This window comes from Poecile atricapillus, chromosome 10, assembly GCF_030490865.1.
Source record: "Poecile atricapillus isolate bPoeAtr1 chromosome 10, bPoeAtr1.hap1, whole genome shotgun sequence".
Lineage (NCBI taxonomy): Eukaryota > Metazoa > Chordata > Aves > Passeriformes > Paridae > Poecile > Poecile atricapillus.
This window is the reverse complement of record NC_081258.1, coordinates 15382892-15406949: the sequence shown is the minus strand read 5'-3', so window position 1 is coordinate 15406949 and position 24058 is coordinate 15382892. Positions and strand designations below refer to the sequence as shown.

The window sequence follows — 24058 nt, the reverse complement described above, 5'->3', positions numbered from 1 at the left end:
AAGCATCCCAGTGGTGTCATCCACAGACATACGGTGTCTGTGGTCATGGAGCTTTCCAGGGGTGTGGGAGATGTGAGTTCACCCAGTGGTGACAGGAAACACTCCCTTCCCAGGAGCGTGCCTCAGTTTCCCCACAGTGTGTATAAAATCAGTGGAAAGGGGAGCAGTGAATGATGTGCCTTTCAAACAGGGCCTTGCAAGGGAATTACTGCAGGAATACAAAATAAGGAATATTTCTGCATGAAGAAAAAATGATGAAGTAGCTTGAGGCAACGTGTGAGGCTGCTCCCTTGACTTTATCCTCTTCCACTCTCCATCCCCCTCCAGCTTTTTCCACCCACCCTGGTGTGAGCATGTCCTGAGTTAAAGCAGTCTTGGCAGAAGCACCAAGCCCTGCAGCCCAAACTCCTGCTGGGGGAGGAAGGCAGCGTGCAACGTGAATGGTGTCAAGGAAGCTATAGGAAGATTAGGAAATGTGTGATGAGTTTTGATAAGTGGAGGAAGCAGGTCACGTCCTGCCTCGAGTGGGCTCTGCTGGGGGTATGAAAGCAGCCTCTGCCTCCTTCAAGAACCACTCGGTCTCATCAGCGCTCTCTGCTCTGGCTGAGGATGTGCTGGGCTGGCAGGACGATGCTGGGGACCTTCAGCATCTTGCTAGTGCTTGTCCAGGCAGCAGCAGCCTGTGAGTTTGGGCCCTTCCCCTACAGAGCCACAGGGATCGTCTGCAGGATGACCAAGCCCGCGGCATTGCTGTGTAAGTGCCCTGGGGCTGTGCCTGCCCCGTCCCTGCCAGAGGGGCACATCAGCCAAGTGAGGGGGGTTCTTGCTTCTCTGTCTCTTGTGTAAGCACCTGCCTGGGAGCACAGGTTAAAGCATGAACAGGCAAAGGAGCTAGAAAATTGTCCTCAGCCCAAGGATTTAGTGTTGTTCCTGTTGGGGCTTGGCATGAGGAAAGAGCTTGAAAAAATGTGTGTTTGATTTCTCTCCTCATTGCAATCTCATCGCTTGGGGCCGGTATGCAGAAGGGGGGAAACAGGTTCTCTCCTGCTGTGGGCTTATTTGCAAGGATTTGGGAGCTTTGCAGGTGGGGGAAGAACTTCATTCTTCTGTGGAGGGTGGGAACAGCTCTGTCATGTCCCATACAACAGTGGTACCTGCAGAGAGAGATGTATTCATGCTGGGCTGAACTAACAGAGGGTATTTCTGGAAGGAAAATGTACAAGCATGTGCCTGAGGCTGGAATGGGCTGTCTAATGTTAAGAAAATGGTCACAGAAACTTTTTCAGATTTTTTTCCTTATAGACCCAAGAGCTGACTGCAATATAAGTAAGCAGCAACAAAGCAAAGCACTGGGGTAAAGTCAACAGCTTTTGTGGTGCAAGGATGAGCACAGCCTTGACCTTTCCAAAATCTGCTCCTGAGGTGTGTGAAAGCTGGCCACGACTCCCTGGAGACAGCTCGCACCGGTGGCTGTCGAGCCTCACACGCTCTTGTCCCTTGCTGCCACCAGCTGTTACAGTTAGGGATTTAAAAGTTTTTAAATTTACTCTGAAACTACTTCTAGTGCTTCCTGAATCTAATGTAAATGCCTTGGGTAAAAGCCTTCTGTAGTGCTTCAATCCAGAGTGAGGATCTGGCTTTGCAGGCAGCAGAGATTGCAGTTTGATGTCTTTGCCATTTTCTTCCACCGACAGTGAACCAGGAAACAGCCCAGGTCATTCAAGCAGCCTTCAGAAATGCCAAATTCCCCAACATCACTGGGGAAAGGTCCATGAGGCTCCTGGGCCGTGTGGCTTATGGGCTGAGCAAGTGAGTATCTCTGTCTCTGTGCTGGGAGGTGATGGGGGAGAGAGGGGACCAGAAACTGGCCTTGGAGGGACCCTTGATCCAGAAATTCCTGGTGAAAGCAAAGGTCTGGACTAGGGAAGACACAGTTTTGGATCTAAGCCTCACAGACAATTTGCATGTTAAGGTTTAGGCTGCTAATGTGTTATTTAAGAGTTATTTGTTTTTCCAACTGAGTGGGCAGCCAGCAAGGCAGCGTGTAGAGCTCATTTCTGACAATGGGGATGGGCACTAATGTCCTTGTGGGCTGGGGTACCTGTGGCCACTGATGACAGATGGTGCCCAAGGCACATTGAGAGGCAGGGGGACGCATCCAGGGCTGCCAGAGCCACCCCTGTCAGCAGGATGTCACTTTGCTTTGTGACAAACCAGGCTGGGTGCTGCTGTGATACTTGCTTTTATTTTGAGGCCACAGATTCAGTGGTGTAGTCACAGACCAGGCTTCCTGCCATGACCACGGCTGCACACAGCACTGCAATAAAGCAGGGTTGCATTGTTCCATGTTTCCTGCTTAGAGCATTCCCCAGCCTTGTATCCAAATAGTGCACAGTGCACCAAGGCTGAGCAAGTGTCACTGTCCTTGTGCCTGACCCTGGGACTTGCAAAAGCTCCAGAGTATGGCACATGTCCCTCAGAGATCCCATTCCTCAGGAATAAACCTGTCCTGCCCTGCAAACAGCTCTGGGTTGGGGACAAACTACATTTCTGTTGTTTCTAGCATCCAGGTCAATGATTTGTCCATCCAGAGGAGTGAGGTGGAGCTCAAGGAGGACAAAGCCATTCACATCTCCATTAAAAACGTGACAGCCTTGTTCAAAGGGACCCTGACCTATGGCTATGCCGGGGCCTGGTTGTAAGTACCCAGGGCTGGGAGCTGCTGGGTGCCACAGCCCAGCTCCTGCTGCTGCCTGTGGCTCTGACCTGTGACAAAACACAAATGAGGGGCTGCACTCCTCAGTCTCTCTGGCAATGGCTGCACTGAGGACTGCCTGGGACAGGATTTTGTACTCCAGCAGTGCTTCCAAGCCCCATCTTGATTTCTGCCTGTTTGTCCTCACCTTGCATGACAAGACCAGATGGCCAAAGCATAGGAGTTGGCTTCTTCTCTCCCTTTTGTTGCTCTGTAAACTCTGAGTGGATAAAAAGGTGGGGGTTAAGGCCCCTAAGTGCCACTAAGGCAGCAGTTTGCAATGATTTAAAGCCAGAGTATGTGAGATGAGCTGTGGTGTGCTGGGGGTTGGCCCATTGAGGTGCAAGGACAGGTATGAGAGGTGTTATAAAATCCACATCTGTCAGGGAGAAGCTGCTCCTGGCACAGGCTCCTAAATGCCCCCTCTTCTGCCATTCCAGCTTGCAGCTTTTTCATTCAGTTGATTTTGAAATTGAGTCTTCCATTGACCTCCAGCTAAATATCGATCTGGGTAAGTACGCTGCAATACCCCAACTTTTTGCAATGTGACTGAATTCCCCTCCCCACTCTGGTTTGTGGGTTTCATGTACAGTCTAGGCTCTGCTGGGTCATGTTAGGGGACATGAGTCTCTGCTGGCAGCAGCTAGGGCAGCTGGCAGGTATGCCAGAAACTCTCCAGGTGCAAGGTAGCCCCATCTGCCCCGACTATACCACTGGAATCTTTAGGAAGCATCCCCTGGGAGATGTGGGGAGCCCTGGCTGGCCCTCTGCAGTGATGCCCTGCTCCAGGCCTGCAGTGTCTGCAATGTGCACTTGTCCTTCTCATCTCAGTAACAAACTGGCTATTTTTTTCCCCCCCTTTTTCCTTTCATCCCATGCAGTCTGCCAAAAGGACCAAGTGGCTCCTGATGCCTCAGACTGCTACCTGACTTTCCACAAACTCACACTTCACCTCCAAGGAGACAAGCAGTGAGTCTGACCCCTTTCAAAATCGAGATTTATTGTCCCCCTGCTGGTCCCCAAATGCAACCCACCCAAATGTGCAGACTTTGGGTGGTCCTTGACTGTGCTCCCTCTCTTACACAGACCTGGCTGGCTGAAGCAGCTCTTCACAGATTTCATCTCCTTCACTCTGAAGCTTGTCCTCAAGAGGGAGGTAAGCTCAGCCTGTCAACAGGGGAAAGCTCTCTTTATCTTTGTGTGCCACACACTTTTCTTGCCCACGAGACAGTAGCAGTGTAATGTTAAAGCTGATTAAAAATGAGACAAATAAATTGAATCCACCAAAAAAAAAAAAAAAAAAAAAAAAAAAAAAGCAGCTTGGGAAAAGTGAGAGGTGTTGCTGACCCTGAGGCTGCTGGACTCTGACCAACAAGATCTCAATGAGGCTCAGCTCTGTTCTACAATACAAAATTCTACCCCTTCCCCTAAATTTTTCCCCTCTTTTCCTCATGTAGGTGTGCAAGGAAATAAATACTGTTGCTCAGACGCTGACCAATTATATACTTGATTTAGCAGGTAAATATTCTCGCTTTTTCTGCTTTCTTTTTTTATGTGCAGCTTTTAATGTTTGGGCCCTAGCAGAGAAGTAGCCACATCTATCAAAAATGCCCTTCAAAAATGTGTATGGGATCCCAAGCCCTCAGACAGCAGCAAAATAAACCTTAGTGATGTTGTGTTTGGATTTTTCTGCATCAGGTTGATCTTTTAGGGTGATTACACAGATTCAAAAACATTTCAATTCATAGGGAATTTCTCCTTCAGTATCTGCTGATCAGCTGAGCAGGATACTGCAGGACCAACGTTAGGTAGAACAGGAGCATGCACTGCAGTATTAGGGATGAGACAGTCCAACATCTGGAGATTTTCCCAGTCCCAAGTATCAGGGAAAAGGAATGGAATGTAAAACTGAGCGTAATTATCCCAATTTCCCAGTGAAAAATCAATGAGCTGTAGCAGGATCAGTGCTAGCATTCAGAGGAGTGGGAACCTTTGTCCCACCCCTGTTCTTTCATAAGCTGTCCCTGTCACCACTTGCACCAAAAAGCGACTGTCACAAGCTCTGCTCGAGCTCCTGTTTGTGGTGTGAGGTTTTTGTGTTCTCTTCCTGCAGCCAATTTTGTCCAGGATAAGGACATCATTGTTGATATCTCCCTCGCATCAGACTCTGTGATAAAAGCAAGCTACATAGAATCCCACCACAAGGTAAAGTAACCCAGGCTGCTCAGGCACCAGGTGTTTTCTGGAGGGCTTGCAGGGGCTGGTTCTGTGAGGCTGTGCTGTGGCACTGCAGCCTGGGCTGATGCTAACCTGCTCCCTGCTGTGTCCAGCATTTGCCTTGCCATGACAATGCAGGTGTTGACCCTTTGTCCTGTCTCCTGCTGCTTGCTTGTTTTCCTTTACAGGGCCTGGTCCTGTACAAGAACAGCTCCAGCGTGCTCAGTGACTCTGTGTTCTCCCCATCACTGCTGACCGAGTCCCGAATGCTCTACTTCTGGCTGTCCGAGCACAGCCTCAGCTCTCTGGCTGCAGCAGCTTTCTTAGATGGGCGGCTGCTGCTGAACCTCAGAGGGGAGAAATTGCAGGTGATTCCCAGAGCAGCGCTCTCCTTGCCTCATACATTGTATTTTGGGGCAAAAGTGAAAAATTCACTAAATACTGTGTTTTGGTAAGAGCTGGTTTCTGTAGAAGATATAAATCTACACTGTCACTACATGTGATCCTGGAACTGCTGGTGGGCTCTTATCAAGAATGTGCTCCCAGGCAGTGTTATTCCTTGGAGTGATAACAGCAGCTGATAGAAAATTGTCTGTTGAACTGTAAAGGGATTTTCTGGGGGATGACTGGGATGGAAAAAAGGGACCTGGGGGAGCTCAGCCACAACCTGCACTGGGCACAGTGCTCTGGCCTGTCCAGCCTGCACCAAGGGTAGCCATAACCTTGTCTTTTGTTTTTCTGGTTTGTTTCTGAAGGAGCTGTTTGAGATGGAAGACACAGAAGAGCAGCGGAAGGCAGTGGAGATGGTAACTTTTTGTCTCATTCAGAGCATTGCATGCCAAATGAGGACATTTCAAATGGATTCTGTTGTACTGTAACAACCTGGGTCCTTCCCTTGGCAATGTGAATCTTGGGTGGGCCAGAGGGAGAAAAAGAGAGGCTGATGGAGAAGCAGTTGTGCTTTGCAAGGAGGATTTCTCCATCTTCTATGCTGGCACAGTTTCCTTGAAACCTGGCTGAGATACTTGGTTTGTGTGAGCAGGAGGAAGAACTGGGGACTGCAACAGGAATGCAGCTGTGTGACAAGTTGGTATGAAATTGGTGTGGAAAAAACCTGACTTGCCTGTTGCTCCTTACTTGACCAGATTTTTCAAGGAACCTCCTACAATGACTCTGTGGCCAAGGTGTGGAGTCTCACCCAGCCCCAGATTTCTCTTCAGCCTGAGGGGACAGTCGTGAGGTCCTTGGTGGCAGTGGAGGTCAGCATCCTTCTCTCAGGAGAGCCCCTGGTGTCTCTGTACATGGAGCAGGTCAGTTCTTGCACCTCCGGAGCATGGACACCTTGGGACAGGCTCTGTCCCAAGTCAGGACCTTTCCTGGTGTGCAGGGACAGCAATGACAGGGAGCCCTTTGGGAAGGGTGGGTAGATAAACCGCAGGAGGTGATGGCAAATCAGTTTTTTTTAACACTCCCATCTGTTCCTTAGACATTTGAAGCTGGAAATGATGGTAGTGACCATGTTGGTTCATCCTCCCTCCATTAGGCCAGCCCACTGTCAGTGTGCAAGCAGCAGAGAGCTCTGATGAGCCCCCATTAACATTAATTTGACACAAGGTAGTGCCAGTGAGTTATTCCAGGAGAGAATGAAGGCACCATGGGAATGTATTTATTTTGAACCTTCCTTGTACCCATATTCTAGCTCAGGTCCCCACTAAGGGTTATAGCTGTGTCAGAAGTGGAGATGGAGAGCTCTGAAAAATGTGAAGCTCAAAATATAACCTTTTCCTCTGTGTGTGCCTGTATGAAGGGTCCTGATTACACTGTGTTTCACCACAAAATGCTTTATAGTGAATCTAAGGGAGCAGAGAAAGGAAATGCCAACAGCTTTTCTGCCATGGTTATCATCACAGGAAAGCAGTGTGGTTTCCAGTCTTATAGCTGAGGGCTGAGATAGACACAAAACCAACCCAAATCCTTGCCTGAGGGTTGGCTACACTCCATTTGAAAGGTTAAACCACAGATGGGAATAGTTCCCTCAGCAAGTATCCCATGTTTGCAGGGTGTTAAAGGAAATATTTACGGCTGTTTCTTGTGCCCCAAGTGGTAACTTGAAATACATTCCAAGGATTGCAGAAGCACTGGACTAGAGGTGGTCCCCAAAATTGTGTCTCCTAGGATGAGATCTGCTCCTGGTTGTGACCTGCAACTGCATCACAAGCTGTTCCTCTTAAATTAATGTTTGTATGCAGACAACAGCAAGATGAAGGGCTGAAATGGCCGGAATTCAGAGATTGCTTTCTCTTTTTTTAATCTGGTTTATACTGGATTGACTACCTGTGGCAGCCCTGCCTACCCTGAGGCTATTCTCTCTACATCCAGTCAGATGTTGAGATGGATGTCATTGGGAAACAATACCCTCCACAGCCATTTCCATCCTTATACAGGATTTACAAAATAGCAAAAGTCCAGTGGACGAGCCAGCCTGGAGCCCCAGAGACTGTGGGCATGAGGGGGGGTTTATTTCATTCATGTGGAGAAGGAAAGCGCTTCTCTAGCAATAACTGGAGGAAAAGCCAAAAGGATACTGAACTCTGGCTCCTAGAAAACAGCCCAAAATATCCAAATGCAGCTCCTTGCTATAAGGCTATGCCTGAACCCTGCTGTTTTCTCTGCAGGAAATCACAGCCACTATCCAAGCTACCTATGCAGAAAAGAAACTCATTTTGCAGCCTGTGGACTCCAGGTGGGTACTGTGCTCTCTGAGAGTTGCCTCTTATGGCCCATGTTTAAGAGCAGCACAAAAAGAGGATCCCTGCAGCACTTAGTGACTTTTCTTCCCCTTTTTCACTCTTTCCCTTCAGTGTAGAGATTAAAGTGTTTAAATGCACGGCTGATCCAAGTGGGGTAAGTCCTACAGAAAGTATTCTCTAAGCCATTTGAGGCTAAGCAATGTCTTTTAAAGCATTTTTGTATGAATTTTCTGATTTTCAGGAGGACCCATCCGTACAAAGATTCCTGCAGAATATGATCTTGGTTGCTGGCATTCCAGAAGTAACTTCAAGTGAGTTTTCATTTGGGGAAGTGCCAGCCTGCTCCATGAACTACCTAAACCTGAGCACTGAAAAAATACATCAATAACACTGGCAACTGGGAAGGAGAGGGAACCACATTAATATATGAAATTCTGCTGGATACACTTAGGGAATGAGGAACCCTGTGTAGATGGCTGGGAGAAGGGAAAAGTGAGTTTTCTGTCAGGCTGAAGGTCGTGGGACATTGAGGCACAATCAGCTTTTGGCAACAGGCAGCACACAATGAGCAGCAAGCCAGGGTGGGCATCCCTGTAACTGATGGGTTTGCTGGTTCCACAGGTATTGGATCAGCTCTGACTTCACTGATGAACAGAAAAAGGCTTGATCTCTTTGATATCATAAATCCTGAGATCATCACCAGAAAGGTAAGCAGAGCTCAGAACTACTCAGCTCTCAAAGCCCTCTTGGGATTGTGGCATAAACTAATATAATATTTTCTGTTTTCTCCCCACTTTTTAGGGATATGTAATTGTACAGCTTGACTTTGGCTTCCCAAGTCATTTGCTTCTTAATTTTCTTGAGAAAAGTTGGTAGAGCTCATCCCTCCACAGAGGAGCACAGGAACTTTTGTACAACCAGAAAAATTGCATCTGAACCAATTAAAAGATGAGCTGCTTTAAATCAGTTTCCACTGAATTTTATTTCCTTTTCCTGAGAAATGTTCTAGGCTCTGTGCAACTGTGCTTCCATGGAGTCTTTCTTCTGCAAAGATTTTGAAGTCTGCACCTCAATTCACACTACTTTTTCAGGATCTTTAAGGGGCTTGTGTTTTTAGGAGTCACAGCTGGGCTCTTGAAGTGCTCAGGCTTTGGGTTAGTCATCTCAGGAGGCAGCAGGAATGGATTTTGCCACCTTTTGGTCTCTCTGTTGCTACATTTTGGAAATACAGCACCTTTCCTGCTCATCCTGGGTTTCACTTCTGCCAAGAGCATCCTGATTTTGACAGAATCCAGCAAGTCAAATGATATTACCAAACTTCAAGTAAGCTCAGAACCAGTAATGCTCAAATACCTGGATATGGCTGGAAAAAGTAAATGGGATGTGAATTTGGAGTGCAATAAAATAACAGAGAGATCTTGTGGCCAGGGTAATTTCTCTACAGCCCCTGATGGTCCAGTGTAGAGCTCCAAACTGAAAATGGCCATGTTGTTGGGACAGTGATGGCAAAGATGAGAAAAGCAATGAAAATTATAAGGAAACTTAAGAGATTATAAGAGAAAGTTTAATGGTCTAGTCCAGCAGCAAGTTCCTTTTCCTTCCTACTACAGTGCAATAATTTATCTCAAGTGGCTCAGTTATTTTCCTGTACCAGTTCATGCTTCTTCTTTTTTTTGAGATTTTGGTTTGTGTTTTCACTTGGAGGAGGTCTTGGATGACAAATCCAACACCTGTATTAGTGATCACATTAACAAAGGTAGAGATGATGTTGTCCTCCACCACAGAGCAGTATAAAAGCATTAAACTTGTTCCCAGGAAGAGGCTGGTAGTAGGATGGGCTGTTTCCTGAGCTCCTTGAGCATGGTGATTGCTCCCCCTGCATTACCATGGATCTAAGCCAGGTCCCTCCGACCTGCTCCTCTCTCACCCACAACACCAGAGCCCCCTCCTTGTTCTGTGTGGCTGCTGGGCTGAACATCCCTTCAGTGGTCCTGGTGCCCAGGCAGTGGCTCCATGGCAGCCACGGAAGGTCTGACCCAGCTGTGAGACAGCAGGAGCCACAGGTTACCAAGGGTGTGATGCTGTGGTGTGACTGTGGCCTGGAAGTGGTGTGGTGGGCAGTTTTCTACCTCCCTTCTCACCCTGTTGCCATCTCTGCCTCTGCCAGCTGTTTCAGTGCCAGCTGTTTCAGTGCCAGCCAGGTCCTTGCTCATGTTCCCTCCTGCTCTAAAGTCACCAGTGCTCAGGGGATGTTTTCTCTCCCTGCACAGCAATGTCTGCTAAGGACCATGGGGACCTGGCTTCCACCAAGCCACAGCGCTCTGCTTGTCTTAAGTGACATCCCATTATCCTTTAATAAAAAGGAAACGGCAGAAAAAAAGCACCCAGGGCAGTGCCTTACCCTGGAGGGTGCTGCTCAGTGGGGAGTGGGCTGGGCTGCCCTTCCATGGGGGGATAAAGGAGAGCAGTGGAGCTGGGAAAGGATCTTACTCAATGATGTTAGAGGTCTTTATACACTAAATGATTCCAGGGAGGAAGCAATAACACCTCCGCTGCCTGTCCTCCCTCCCCTGCAGCCCGGCTCCAGCCTCACGTGTTTTCCCGGCAGAGCCGCTCCGCCGCTGTTTCGCTTTCGGGCGCGGCGCTGCCGCTGTCCCGGGCTGGCAGCAGCGGACACGGCGGGGCCCGGTGAGCGGGGACGTGGGGACACTGGGACATGGGGACATCGGGATATGGGGATATCGGGACATGGGGACATGGAGACGTGGGGACATCGGGACATCGGGACATGGGGATATCGGGACCCCGGGATATTGGGACATCGGGACATCGCGCTGGGCATCCCGGGGACGGGCGGGGCCGGGGGTCGTGCCGGGGTACGAGGGTTTGCAGGGCTGGAGGTCTGGCTCTGCTCCCCAGCACTTAGATGTTCGTGTCCTATGCGAAAAGTCGGGATGGAGAATGAAATCATGAGCGCTGGAAAACACCTCCGAGGTGGTCGAGTCCAAACTTTAGCAGAACAGGTGACCTGTGCTTCCCAGGCACAAGGTGGGCTAGAGCCGGCTCAGGAGGTGACAAAGTGGGGCAGAGCCTGGCAGGTGTCACCATTGCTCCCTCCATCCACCCCCGGCTCTCCAGAGCTCTCCCCACTCGCAGCACAGTGCTCAAGGCTGGACAACCAGAGTTTGTTTTTGTCCAGAAACACGGGTGTTGCTGGATTTTCACTTTTTTTTTTCCTCTCATAAGTGAATTATGGCACAGCACCGTGGGCCATCTTGCCTTCTCTGGGACTCCATCTGATTTTCCAGTGCAGCTTCCCTGGCCTTCAGAGAAATATTAATAACACGTTATTGTTTTTTGTTACCCATCTGATTAGATCTGGAGGTCTCTGCACACACAGCTCTCTCTAGACATGGGATCCTTTATCTAATTGCTCACATCTGCTGCATTATCACTTAAACCTGGTCCTTATTCCAAAGGAAAAGTAACTTGTTTTTTCCTCTTAGATATAATGGAAGAGGTAATGAAATATGTCCCCGTGTGCCACAATAATCAGATTTATGCATGTAAATAGAAATACACTCATTGCAAGTGCCTTAACCAAAACCAAGTCAGAGGTTACTCCATGAAGAGTGTTTTTCTCTGGGCACCATTTTCTTTACACCACTCCTCAAATGTTTTACCTAAATTATGACCTAGATACGGATTTTAAGCTAGGATGTTACCGTTCCTCTGACTGGATATTTTTATTCATTTCTTTGTTTTTACCGAAGATGCATTTCAGTAGGGGAATTCCTGGCCGATATTGCTTTCATTTTGCTCAGTCTTTTGTTCATTAGTTCCTGAAAGCCACGGTGGGGCTTTGTGCCTCAGGACAGTGGTGGGTTAGCACATGGGGAAAACCAGGCAGTGGGTATTGTCCTCCAACTTTGTTGTTTGGTGACTTCCACACTGGTTTTGGTGCTGGTACTGTTTCTGGGCTTCTGGTAAATACTCTGTGTCCTCAGAGCAGGCAAGAAGTTGGTAGATTTGCAACAGGGAGTTTCACATTTCAGTTTAATTTTTTTTGCGGCTGGGACCAGTGTGAATGCCAAGTTGGGGAGGGGAGGTTAAGTTTTGCTAAGTATGCTAAAGATAGTTTTGTATTTCAAGAAGTTTTTTGGCTTTTCTTGGCACCTTTTTGTGCTTTATTTTGGGATCAGAAGTATTTTACTGAAGATAACTGCGAGTCATTCCTGATGGTTTTATTGAGCAGAGCAGTAGTATAGGAGCTGTGCAGTGTGGCTGGGCTTCCACCCAGTGTTGTTTTGTTCTTGAATGTGAATATTTAGTTAATTTGTATGAGTCTACTCTTTGCCTGAATGGCTCTCAGGGCATTAAGGGCTGATTTCATTCATTTATGTATATATTTAATATGGCTTTATTAGGTCTGTTGTTCTTGATGGGACAGTGATTGCTTTCCTCTTCCTTTTCCCTGTGGTAGGGGTGGCTGGACACCAACTACTTCCTGGTGCACAGCAGGGTGACATTTCCCTTTGCCCTTTCTGCTGAGAGGGAGCTGGCACTGGGGGAATTTTCAGCACCCTACACTTGTAGCTCTTTTGTGAGAGCTGTGTATTCTCAGAGGATCAGCTCTTCACAGTTTTTCTGGTGTGACTGACTGCCCAACTTGAGCAAGATGCTGCACCAGCTTGCACAGAGGGGCTGCCAGCAGCAGAGTGGCATAGCCCAGCTCAAATCAGGCAGTGACACCAGGAAAGCTGTGATTCCCACAAAGTGTTCCTCTAAAGCTGTCTTCACTTGCATCCTAGGGCACAAGGCTCAGTCCTGCATTTTCAAGAGACCAGGAGTGAATCCTCAAATGTCAAAACTTTGTGGTCACTGCTGATTCTGCTGGTTTCAGTGAGAAGAGAAGAAAAGCATCATAGCTGACCCTTGGATTAAAGGCAGAGCTTCTAGATTTGTGACCCGTGTAATTGCCATGGCCTGGCAGGTCTACATCAAGCTCTGTTGTTGTTATCCCCAGGCATCTGCACCAAGTGAGGTATGTCCCATGTATTGGGGTGTGTTTGTGTGCTGAGACTGCCTCCAGCAGATCAATTCTCCCTCAGAATATGGAACAGAAGCCACCTTTTCACTTGACAGCTGGAAGGAGACTGATTCCCCAACGATGCAGGTAGGAGATCATGTGTGTGGCTTTGTGGGAAGGGAGTGGGAATGGAGGTGACATTGTCACCAAAGCAGAAATGAGTTGCTCATCCCCACAAAGTGAGCAGCAAGAACAGTTGCCTGAGCCCTTTGTGCTGGGGGGTCCTGCACACACTTGTGAATTGATAAACAGCTGAACAAGTAAAGCAAAAGCTGCACACACAAGGAAAGCAAAACAAGGAATTCATTCACAGCTTCTCATGGCCAAGCAAGTGTTCTGCCATCTCCAGGAAAACAGGGCTCCATCATACATAATGGTGATCTGGGAAGACAAACATCACTCTAATTCCCTGCCTTCTTCCTTCTTACTCCAGCTTTGTGTTCTGAGCACGATGTCATGGCCAGTTCAAGTCAGCTGTCCTGTGTTCCCTCCCAACTCCTTGTGCATCCCCAGCCTATTGGTTGGTAGGGTATTATGAGAAGCAGAAAAGGCTTTGACTCTGTGTAAGCACTCTTGAACAGTAACAAAAACATCCCTGGCATCCCCAGAGGTCCTGGTACATGTGAGAGATGCCTGGGATGTTATATTTGTTATCTGCAGCAGTACAGATGTCAACAGCTTCTCCTTGGCTGGTGCCAGAGTGTCCCATGGATTGTCCCTGTCCTTCACAGTCCTGCTGTCAGGCACTGTGCAGGCAAGGACTGCCATCCTTGCACCCCTGTGACTGGGCTCAAATCTCTGTTCTGAACTCGGGACTAAGGGTAAGAAATTCTGGGTTAGGCCAAGGGGTAGAAAAGCAGATCAGTCCATGCAGGGGTGTGGGTGTGGGTGAACATCTCTTGCTCCTGTGCCCACTGCTACCTTTGGTCTTCATCCCTCCAGCCCCCGTTTCAGAATGAGGACCTAGACCTGCAAGCAGCTGTAGCAAGAGCCCGTCCCCAGCTCGTGGAGCTCCTCGCTCACTGTCCTGACTGGCTGCTCACCACGTCCCAGCCCTTCATCCCCGAGGCAGCCCTGGGCAGCCTGGGTGCCATCACCAACCCCAGACACAAAACCTCACTGCTCCTTGACCTGCTGGAGGAGGCTGGTCCTGCTGCCTGGAGCCACTTTGCACAGTCTGTCTGCATGGAATGTGACCTGCCCCTGGATCTGGAGGTCCTGCTCATGAGCTCTGTGGGAGAAGGTAAGAGAGGTCAGGCCAGATTCCCCTGACCAAACACAGCCAACGCCTTGGCCACCCATTACCATCACCCAGTCTAGGCAGTAGGACCACCAGTGCCCTCCCTTGCATGGCCTTGTTTTCCTTGGAAGCACAACTTCTGGCTTAGAAATGTAATTTGAGGTAAAAACCCCCTGACATTAACAGATGAAACCAATAAAATTGTGCACGCCCACCTCAAATAAAGCTGAGATACAACTTTTGGGTGGATTTAATTGAAGGAGAAAAGATTCCAATCTCTTCTGTGGACTTTTAATTGTTATTTTTTTAGATTTTCCTGATCAAGAAAGGCAAGGAATACAGAAGTCTTAAAATAACCACGGAAAACCACTTCTCCATATTTCTCATTATCAGAGGCAGTGGCTTTAGAAGAAAATGAGGCAATTCATAGGGACCATGATCAGATAGTGTGTGCTATCTTACAAACTACACAGAGTGTGCACACTCTGCCTTGTGAGGGGTGTGGCACAGCTAAGCTGTGCTTCTGCTCTAGGGGGTTGCTTTATCTGGTGATTAATTCTTCTCTTCTGCAGGGAGTCTTACAGGATGAATCCTTCTCAGTGGTTCTGTCTTTCACAAACTTGTGGGCTTGCAGGAAGCCTTACTGGTTACACCAGCTGGGCGGATGCAGCCTTTGAACGCAAGTGCAGCAGCAGCAGCTACTTTGGCTGGGATGAAACAGGGCAAAGGCCAGACAACCAACAGAGAATGCTGGAGGATTTCCCTCAGGACTGAAGCTGAATTAGTTTTCAGCCTTTTGATACTGTGACATACCATAAAAGAAGATGTCCCTTAAGGTTTTGGAGCTGGCTTATAATGGTTTAACTTTTGTAGTGACAGCTGAGCATCACTAATCCTTCTGAAAGTGAATTGCTTCTGGCTGTGCTGAGGGGGTTTTGTGGCAGCTTTGGGCTATGCAGTGAGTCAGAAAAGGCTCTTGACTGGACTCATGACTCTGCCAGTGGTTTATTCACAGAAAAGCCTTTCCCTGCAGGGAAAGTAGGGCTTCCCTTTTGAGCCACAATGTGGTTTTAGGTCACCTAAAGTTGCCCATACTCCAAGTTTGTTTGTATCAGAGAGTAAAGCTGTTTTTCTTCTGTCTTGAGAGCAAAATTAACTATACTATAGAGTAATCTGGAAGGAAAAGATCAGACGGGGACCACGAAACCTGGATGTTTGCATCCCTTATACTGAGTCCTGGTTTGTGCCACTGTCTGCATTGCAAAGTGCTTGCTCTTTGTCTCTGGCCAGCCTCACTCCAAATTTCAAGAGCAGAATGCTCACACTAACCATAATTAATTTTCCATTCAACTCCTTTAGGTAACTTCAGCCAGACAGAAGAAGCAGACACAGATATGAGAGCTCAGTCACCTGTGCCAAAAGGTAAGGCTGGAGCAGACCCTGGGACACTGTGCTCGTGGAGTTTATCTTCTCTGCTCATGGCCTCATGCTCCAAATGTCCCAGATATTGACCCTCAGCACTGGCAAGGTGTGGAGAAGCCACCTCAACTTCACATTTCATTGTTCTTTTCTTGGTGCTTTGCACATGAACCTCCCTTGTTTTATTTTCTCTTCCTGAATTTCAGAAAAGCCTTGCCGACCCCCTGCTAAGGAACCCACTCATTTTAATTTCTCTGCAGGAATCTCCCACCAATCTACAAAAGCCATTTTACTGTGGTCAGCTCACTGGTAGGTGGAGGAAGTTGGTTTGGCCTCTAAAAGAAGAGCAGAAAAACTATTCAGGCATTGATCAAGCAGAAACCACTCCAGAGTTGTCAGAATAGGAGCTTAAGAGAACAGATAGTAGGGTTTTCTTCAGGGGTGAATTTGGAACAGAGACTTTCCTAGCTGGTGCAGATCATGAAGAGACACTTTTGCCTCTGCTTTTTGCTCGGACATTTCTGAGTCACAGCACTGCAAATGTCACACTACACTGTCCTGTGTGTCACCTGCGGGTTTAAGATCTTGAGAATAATAAGAAAAAAACGAATCATTCAGGCCATTCAGACTGCTGCCAGCTTCTGTGGTGTCCTAGTGAGTCCATCTTGCCAGTTGCTGCTGGAATGGAAATTTGAAAATAGTGCTGAAGTTACTGAGACCAGTTAAGAAACACATGGGCCTCTCTCAGCTCTATCCATTCTTCCCATCTGACAGTGCACCATAAAAAACAGGAAATTAATCACTGTAAACAACCTCAGGAATCTGTAGGCATTTCCCAGAAACAGATATTCCCTGCCACGTTCTCCAGGATATCAAAGCAGTTCCTCTGTTCAAAGTGAGGCAGGCACATTATCCAGCCTACAAAAAGACCCAAGGGAGGTGCTTGTAGGCCCATCTCAGAAAAAGCAATTCTTTAATCTCAGGCTGATTTTACAAATAGTTTTGTCTGTCCAATTTTTCCTCTTCAGCTCCCCAAATGCTTTTCTGGAGAGTCTTGCCCAGCTTTAATTGCTGCCATTCAAAATGCTCTCTTGACGTGGTTCTGACCTTTCCATTTTCAGGGTCTGCTCGCCGTCACCGTTGCAGCAGCTCTGGGAGTGACAAGGATTCCAAACAGCAACGACTGGGTATGTGGATATTCCAGAAGCTGTGCTGGGCTCCCCTCTGAGGAAAGGATATATTTAATGTCTTTGCAGAAATGCCCAAGAAATCAACTTCCAGCATTAAGAGGCCAGCATGGATGAAGAGGGAGCTAGTGAACAGGGAATAATACACAAATGCCTAATTCTCATCTTAGAGATAGTAAGATTTAGTTTTCATATAAAGCTGTTTCATCTTTTTCCTGAATGTTGTTCTTCTTTGGCCCCTGTGAAAAATTAGGAAAAGTTATTGGTCATTTTCAGGAGTTAAAAATTTGTCATTTCTACCCAGCAACCTCTGAGCAGGGCCATTGTTCCTCCAAGTGGTAGTATTTTGGATCTGTCATGACTAACATTTTCACCCTCATAGCCCCTCTCTTGCCTTCTCTCTTAGATTCATCTGTGAAGTACCAGCATCTCCTCATCAACTCTATCCTCCAGAGATACGGAAGCAGGAGAGAAGCAGGAGCAGAAGAACAAACACAGCCACTGCCTTTCAACCAAACCTTTGTCAACGTTGTCATCCGTCAGAGCAAAGCCCCCCGCTTATTTAAAGAGAGAGCAGAGAGACCCCGGGGGGACATGGCAGGTGCTCCTGAGCCAGAGGAATGTGCAGACACAGCCGTGAAAGTGTCAGATCTGCTTTGTAGCGAGGCCCCATCGCACACAACAAAGGTGATCTTTTTGTTTGGCAAACCAGGCACAGGCAAGACCAGGCTGATGCACAGGATTTGTCAGAAATGGGCAGAAGGTGTCCTACCTCAGTTTCTCTTCACTTTCCTGTTTGAGTTTCGGCAGCTGAATTTGTTAAAAAGAAAACTGACGCTGAAGGAGCTTTTGTTTGACATGTTCCTTCAGCCAGAGGACAGCCCTGATGCAGTGTTCCAGGGCCTCCTGGAGAGTGCCCAGCAGACACTGATCATCTTTGATGGGCTGGATGAGTTTGCAGCTAACATGGATGTGTCATCCTCCTCTAAGGGAGGCCCAGCTCTTACCTCCCCTGTGTCCATATCCCAGCTCTTTGCAGACCTCTGTCATGGCAAGCTCCTGCCTGGTTGCACAGTGTTGGTCACCAGCCGACCTAAGAGGCTACCTGGATTTTTATTATATACAGTAGGTGTGCTGGCAGAGATTTGGGGATTTGACCATGAGAAGGTTGAGGAATATGTTAGCCACTATTTTTGTCAGCATTCCTGCAGAGAACAAGCCATTGCCCACGTGAAGAACAACACCAAACTCCTCAGCATGTGCCTCATCCCTGCTCTGTGTAACATTGTGTGCATCTGCTTGGAGTATTTGCTCCTTAAACATCAGATGAGCGTGGAGCTTCCTCAGACTATGACACAGTTTTATATCAAAATGTTTCTCATCTTCCTAAACAAGCAGCAAGGAGACTGTGCAGGTGATGAGGAGACTCAGCTGAACTGTAACAAAAAGGCCATTTTGGGTCTGTTTGACCTTGCACTGAGAGGCCTGGAAGAGAAGAAACTTGTATTTTATGTTGGTGATATTCCCGAGGATGTGAAGGAATTTGCTTTGTTGCATGGATTGCTGACTGTCTTTGAGGTGAAGACCAGTGGGACTTGCCCAGAGGTTGGCTATGCCTTTGTGCACCTGAGCTTGCAGGAGTTTTTTGCAGCACTGTGTCTCATGGTGAGTAGGAGGGTGGACAAGAACCACTTGAAGAAGAAATTCTTCCTGAAGTCAAAGTGGACTTCAAAAAATGAGACAAAGACTGAGTTTATGGAGAGTTTTCATATATTTCTCTCGGGTTTGTCGTCAAGAGAGTGTAGGACATTTCTCATGCTGCTGGCAGAGCAAGATGAAGCTTGGGTGCAGGAAAAGCAGGATATGATCCTGCAGTCTCTCAAGAAACTGGCAGCCACTCATCTGTCAGGGCCTAAGGTCCTTGAGCTCTGCCACTGCACCTTTGAAACACAAAACCTCGAAGTAGCCCAGCACATTGGAAACCTGCTGAATTTCAAGTACGAGTTTAAAAACTTCAGACTGACAATGCTGGACATGTCGGCTTTGGTTTTTGTCATAAACTCGGGCCAGGATTTGATTTGTTTGGATTTTGCAGGATGTCTTGTGGACACTGACTGTTTGGAGGTTCTGGCTGGCTGTAAAAATGTGGAACACTTGAGGTAAGCACAGTGAGTGCTGTGAACTGGGGCGTGGGGAGAAGGGTTAAGGGATTGGAAGGTCAAACCTCACATTTGTTCTAGAAGAGAGAAAGAGAGATGATGTGAGAAAATTTGATCTGAACAGCATAAATTCAGTACTGCAGAAATGTATGAAACAATGAATTTGAGTGATTGAAGGATAATAAGGTGATAAATCCATCCTGGCTGTATTTTTGTTTGTTTTTCCATTTCGATTAAGATGAACAACAGGCCAGTTAATGCAGTAGATAAGAGGGAAGATGACAGGCATCTTCTCAATGCGATGGAAGGGTGAATGAAGCAAATGAGAATCTCAGCTTTTGATGTGTCTTTTTCCCCTTTTCTTCACATTTCAGCTTTCGTAGCAGGAGATGTGGTGATAACTTTGCTGCTGCCCTTTCAAAGGCCTTGCAAGGAATGGGGAGCCTGAAGAAACTTGAGTAAGTCTTTGCTTGTAACACCAGTGCCTTCTCCCTTCCTGCCTGTCCTCTGTAATTCAGTGACATTGGCTCACCCCAGGCTGATCTGCGCAGTGCATGAGGGTGACAGTGCTGCACAGAGCAGCACAGACACGTGTGGCTCTCATTTTGTGCTGCCCTGCTGGAAAAAGGAGTGTGAAGTTGGTTGTGGGTGTCAGAGCCAGACTGCTGCCTCTGTGTCTGTGTGCTGGGCACACGGTGCAGGCACAGGTCTGAGACAGGCTTGCCATGTGCTGCAGGGGATTGTAGCAAATCCCCCAAAAAATACCCCCAAAAAACCCCCTTTGCTTGGTTTGAGTGATCCTTTCTCTTTCCAGGCTGACAGGGGGGAGCATCACAGCTGAGGGGATGACCAGCTTGGTCCAGGCTGCATCACAGTGCCTCCAGCTTGAGGAAATAAAGTGAGTGTGTTGTGGCAATGACCATCAAATCAACCATTCCTTCCTTGGGACACTAATGAGAATGAATCCGTGTGCAGCTTGCAGGGCAATCGGATACGGGACCCAGAAGTGAAGAGGGTGATGGACCTGTTTTCCAAAATGGAAAAGCTGAAGAAAGTAGAGTGAGTAAAAATAGCTTAAACCTTGGCTACTGTGAAGATGTGGGGCATCAGCTTGAGTCCCTGCCCTCAGGGAAGCAGCTTATCCTACAGAAAAGGCAGAAAACAGTGCCATTTATAATCCTCACTCCCTCACCCATCTCTGTTACACACACAGAGTGCTGCTCTCAGGCAGGATCCCTTGGAGTCTCTCAGGAATGGTGCCCTGTGGCCCTGAGAACAAGCAGAGGATTTGTAGAAGCAAGATCTTGTGTTCCATGTCTAATGAAGTCCAACAAGTAATGAAACAGAACGAACATGCAATTAAAGAATAAATCCTCAGAGGCTGGAGGATTGTGTTCAGGCCTCCCTGCTTTAATAAGCCATACTTAAATTGGATTTGTTGTAGTGGGAGTTAAACTGCACTGTGGATCAGTGGTGTAATCATGAAGGTATGAACTACCTCCACTAATTAACCCAAAACTGGTTAATGATCATTCTGATGCACATAGAAAAGTTACCTCTGATTCTAAATACATGGGAGCTGTCATCTGATGATGCTTTTGTTAAGTCCTAGATGGAAATTTCAGAAGTTTTTGAGAAATACCCTAACTAAAAGATGGTGCGCTTCAGGATGTCTGGGGAACAGAGAAGAGGGTATTTGTGTAACAAAAAAACATGCTGTGGGGTCCAGCAGCTGAGGTTCCATTTTTTCCTCATGTTCACAGCCTGAGCAACAACAATCTTTCCTTGAATGCTGTTCTCAGTTTGGCAAAGGAAGGCATCGTGTGTCAAAATGTTACTGAGCTGTGTGCCAGGTATCAGTACATGAGAGCTCTCACAAAAGCAAGTAGGTTGTCTCTTTAGATGCTGACTTAAAATAGACACTGATTTTCAGCTTAACTGTTGGCTAATTGAAGTGAACAAGAATTTACTCCTTTTTTCTTTTCTGTTGGAAACAAAATGTGAATTCATCATACCATGTACTTCCTCTCTGTATTTTTAATAGGTCATTTTATCCTTGGTCTATAAAACCATTTGCAGGGTGTGATATTTCTTCTTGTATAACAGAATTTAAACTTGCTTTTAAGCTCTGCAATATATCAGAAAGGAAATTTTTTATCAAGTAGCATAAATTTGCTATCAGTCAGCTAAGTTTAGTGAAAATGTGTGAATTTAGCTCTAGCTCTATGTTCCTTTAAATTACAGGTTTTGGGGTTTTCATGACAAAAGGTAGATTTTTTAAAATCATCCTGGCTCTTGTGGTTGTCTTATGTTCTAAGTTTAACAGGCCAAAGTAATCCCTGGTGTAACTCAAATTGCATATGGCTTTTTCACATTTTTCTTGCTGGAGGGGAGTTTCTACTGAATCTCTTTCCAACAAACTTCTGGTCTTGCAAAAAAAAAAAAAAGTAATAATAAAAAAGTAATCCTGGCCCAATCTTTTTTGCTGTGTGACTGTCTCATCTGCACTGCAGCCCCAGCTCAACACTTGGAGTGTCCTTTGCCCTCTGGGCATGCAGCTGCTGCTTGGCTGTGGCAATGAGCTGGTGAGACAGATGTCACAGCCCTCTCTGGCATCCAGGCTTTGGTCCTTACTAAACACCCTGCTAAATAAATGGCATCCTTCCACCTCTTCCCTAATATTGACCTGGATCTCTTTTTCAGGGGGGACACCATGATTATTTCTTTTTCTGGCGCCCCTGGGGAAGCTGAAAGGTGAGATGCTGTGCTTGTGGTTGGGCTGTGTTGGCTTGTGCTGATCAAAGCCATCAGCTTGGGGTCACCCCAGACCACAGTGACAGCAGAAGTGCTGGCCACTGCCCTCAGCTGGGTCTGCCTGAGCTGTGGGAAGTGTAACCAAAACAGCTGGCTTTGCACACACCTGCAGCCAGATCCACAAAGGCAGCTCTTTAGTGCCTGGGTAAGCTTGAGGTGCCGTGTTTCTGTTGCAGAAGTGCTGAAGGAACACAGACCTTGTGCTTTCTGCTGGGAAATATCAACCAGGACTCAAGCTGTCAGATATTTCGTGGAGGCATATTAAAAGCCAAATACTTTGCTTGTTTGCAGATCTTTGGATTTGAAGTTGGAAGAGAATAAAGAACCTATAATTCCAACTAGACGTGTGAATTTATGGTAAGAGCGGACACTGAAAGTCCTGCTGGTATGATTTGACAGGTACTATAGAAGGTCAAGAAAAGCACATGTGTTCATCCTTAAGGACAGAGGATGTTTCCACTAGTGGAAAAGTTTGGAATAAACTTTTGAATTAGTAACTAAATCAGTAACTGAATCAGTAACTAAAAATGACAATAGAAATCCTACCTGGCCCAGCCAGGGGCACCCCCATCCCCTCACTGCTCACCAAGCCTTTCCTGTTCTCAGCTTGCAGGACCACAGGCTGTCTTCCCAACATGCCAGGATGATTGTGGCCCTTCTCCAGAGCTGTCCCTGTCTCTCTGAAGTGGAGTGAGTGCCTCCTTTCCTTCCTGTTGGCTGTAGGCAGGTGGTGTGGGAGCAGGGGATCATAGGATCACAGACTGGTTTGGGTTGGAAAGGGCCTTAAAGATAATAGGTTTTCTTAAGCAAGATGGTTTGGGTCTAAAACCTGAATCTTGTTGCCCAAGAGCTAAAACTTTTTTGTCTGAAGTTGATTCATGCAGAAATAAGCAGGGAAGATTGATCTGAGACAGAAGAACAGTCCAGGCAAAAAAAGCAATTGTAGGAAAGGGGAAACAAGCAGGTTTTCAGGACTTTGTTTTTACTGTTCAAATTAGTCCCCACTAAGTGGAAAATGCTTCAGTTTATCAGGCAACATGCTTGGAGATGAAGGCTGCAGCTGTCTGATGGAAAACCTCCCCTGTATATCAATTTCAAAGCAGCTGAAGTAAGTGTTGCCTTGTACAAATCCAACCTGCCCCCTTCTGAAGGGAAATGGTTTCAAGCATGCAGAGCACTGCTAGCTGCTTCACTAGGACAGTCCTGTGGGATTTCAGGGACCACCTAATTGCCTTTTTCTTTCTTAGTCTCAGTCAAAACCGCCTCTCTGTCACTGGCATTTGCAGCCTGTTGAAGTCAGTAAACACCTGCCAGAAGGTGATGGAGGTGCAGGTCAGGTATGTGAGTCTTGAGTCATTCCTGGGGTTAATCCCAACACACAAGTCTGGGATTTTGTTGAGTCACCTCAGGAGTGTGGTGGGTGAAGAACGTGTCCCAAGGTGGCTGCTAACACTGGCACCTGGCGACACGTTGCTGTAAGCTGATTTTATCGGGGCCATCAGCCAGAATTTGAGTGCTTGCGAAACTGGCTGTCCTTTAATGCATGGGGGAGTTTTAAAATGCTTCCCTGCCCTCTGCCTTGGGAAGTTTTGGGACAGGATCTCTGCCGAGCGTGAGAGAACTGGTGACACCTCCTGGAGCAGAACTGGAAATTCTCCTCTATGGCTTTCACTTGAAAACACACTGGAGTTCAAGTATAGCAGTTTTGTCTGTGCTTTGTCTAGTAATTCAGAGAAGCTGCATCATCAGATAGTGCATCATTTGATCCAACCAGAATTTAAAACTGATGGAGATTATTTTTGCTTGCTTTGGGAGTGTTTTAAGCACAAGTGGTTGCTGTCACTAGAGCTCTGCAGAACAAAACCAAACAATAAATACTGTAAATAACCAAACCATGGCATTGATTGATTACTTCTCTTCTCCACAGCCTTTGTCGTGATACTGCAGTCCTGAGATTTAGAGAAGACAGGGAGTTTGCTTCCCTTCCTCCTAGGTAGGCTGTGTGTGCACAAATGGTGTTATCTCAGCATCCTGTTTAGTCCTTGCATGCTGTGTAGGTACCAAGGGTAACACTTCACAGCAGTTCCTGCCTCCCACCCCAGCCCCCAAATCTAAATGTAGAACTGTCTGAAGCGGCTTTCTCAGCCACTTTAAAATTTGTCACTGCCTTCTGTAGTGTTCTGTCTCTAGAGCACATTTCACCCCACAGCATCCTAAGCAGAGCAGGCTGTTTAATGACACCCGTGCTGTCTGATAACAGTGAGGGTAAAAAAACAAGTGAATGCCACACCAAAATGTGAAAAGATTCACAGATCCCTGCAGTTCAGAACACAATGCATTCTGGATCACAGTACTCCTAAATCATGAGATGTTTGGAGTTTAATTTTTCCCCTCAGAAAATTAGGGTTAAAACAGCTTAACCCAAAAG

At 47.1% G+C, this 24058-nt stretch overlaps 2 protein-coding genes across 2 annotated transcripts in view; both read left to right on the top strand.

Moving 5' to 3' along the window:
* Window positions 1-540: 540 nt before the first annotated feature.
* CETP (cholesteryl ester transfer protein) lies at window positions 541-8685 on the top strand. The gene is made up of 16 exons (XM_058846237.1): window positions 541-754; window positions 1695-1809; window positions 2564-2698; window positions 3196-3266; window positions 3637-3724; window positions 3842-3911; window positions 4213-4273; window positions 4869-4960; window positions 5161-5340; window positions 5728-5778; window positions 6118-6282; window positions 7648-7715; window positions 7834-7876; window positions 7964-8033; window positions 8344-8429; window positions 8524-8685. The coding sequence occupies exons 1-16, from the start codon at window positions 610-612 to the stop codon at window positions 8596-8598; spliced, it is 1515 nt and encodes a 504-aa protein (XP_058702220.1). The 5' UTR covers window positions 541-609; the 3' UTR covers window positions 8599-8685.
* A 1705-nt stretch (window positions 8686-10390) lies between these two features.
* Window positions 10391-24058, top strand: part of NLRC5 (NLR family CARD domain containing 5) — a 33517-nt gene continuing 19849 nt past the window's right edge. The window contains exons 1-16 of the mRNA XM_058846194.1: window positions 10391-10410; window positions 12534-12898; window positions 13754-14054; window positions 15411-15473; window positions 16592-16657; window positions 17064-18816; window positions 19191-19274; window positions 19631-19714; window positions 19792-19875; window positions 20580-20669; window positions 21520-21570; window positions 21922-21987; window positions 22237-22320; window positions 22655-22738; window positions 22878-22967; window positions 23558-23623. Coding sequence (XP_058702177.1) covers window positions 12893-12898; window positions 13754-14054; window positions 15411-15473; window positions 16592-16657; window positions 17064-18816; window positions 19191-19274; window positions 19631-19714; window positions 19792-19875; window positions 20580-20669; window positions 21520-21570; window positions 21922-21987; window positions 22237-22320; window positions 22655-22738; window positions 22878-22967; window positions 23558-23623 — 2972 coding nt within the window. The 5' untranslated portion in view covers window positions 10391-10410; window positions 12534-12892. The remainder of the gene's footprint in view (window positions 10411-12533; window positions 12899-13753; window positions 14055-15410; window positions 15474-16591; window positions 16658-17063; window positions 18817-19190; window positions 19275-19630; window positions 19715-19791; window positions 19876-20579; window positions 20670-21519; window positions 21571-21921; window positions 21988-22236; window positions 22321-22654; window positions 22739-22877; window positions 22968-23557; window positions 23624-24058) is intronic.

What these genes read in the sequence shown, in the direction of transcription:
- CETP (XM_058846237.1), top strand. Translation starts at nt 610, where the DNA reads ATGTGCTGGGCTGGCAGGACGATGCTGGGGACCTTCAGCATCTTGCTA. An exon ending in ACATAGAATCCCACCACAAG is followed by an intron (nt 4,961 to 5,160) that starts GTAAAGTAACCC and finishes TTTCCTTTACAG; the next exon opens with GGCCTGGTCCTGTACAAGAA. An exon ending in TTGCAGCCTGTGGACTCCAG is followed by an intron (nt 7,716 to 7,833) that starts GTGGGTACTGTG and finishes CTTTCCCTTCAG; the next exon opens with TGTAGAGATTAAAGTGTTTA.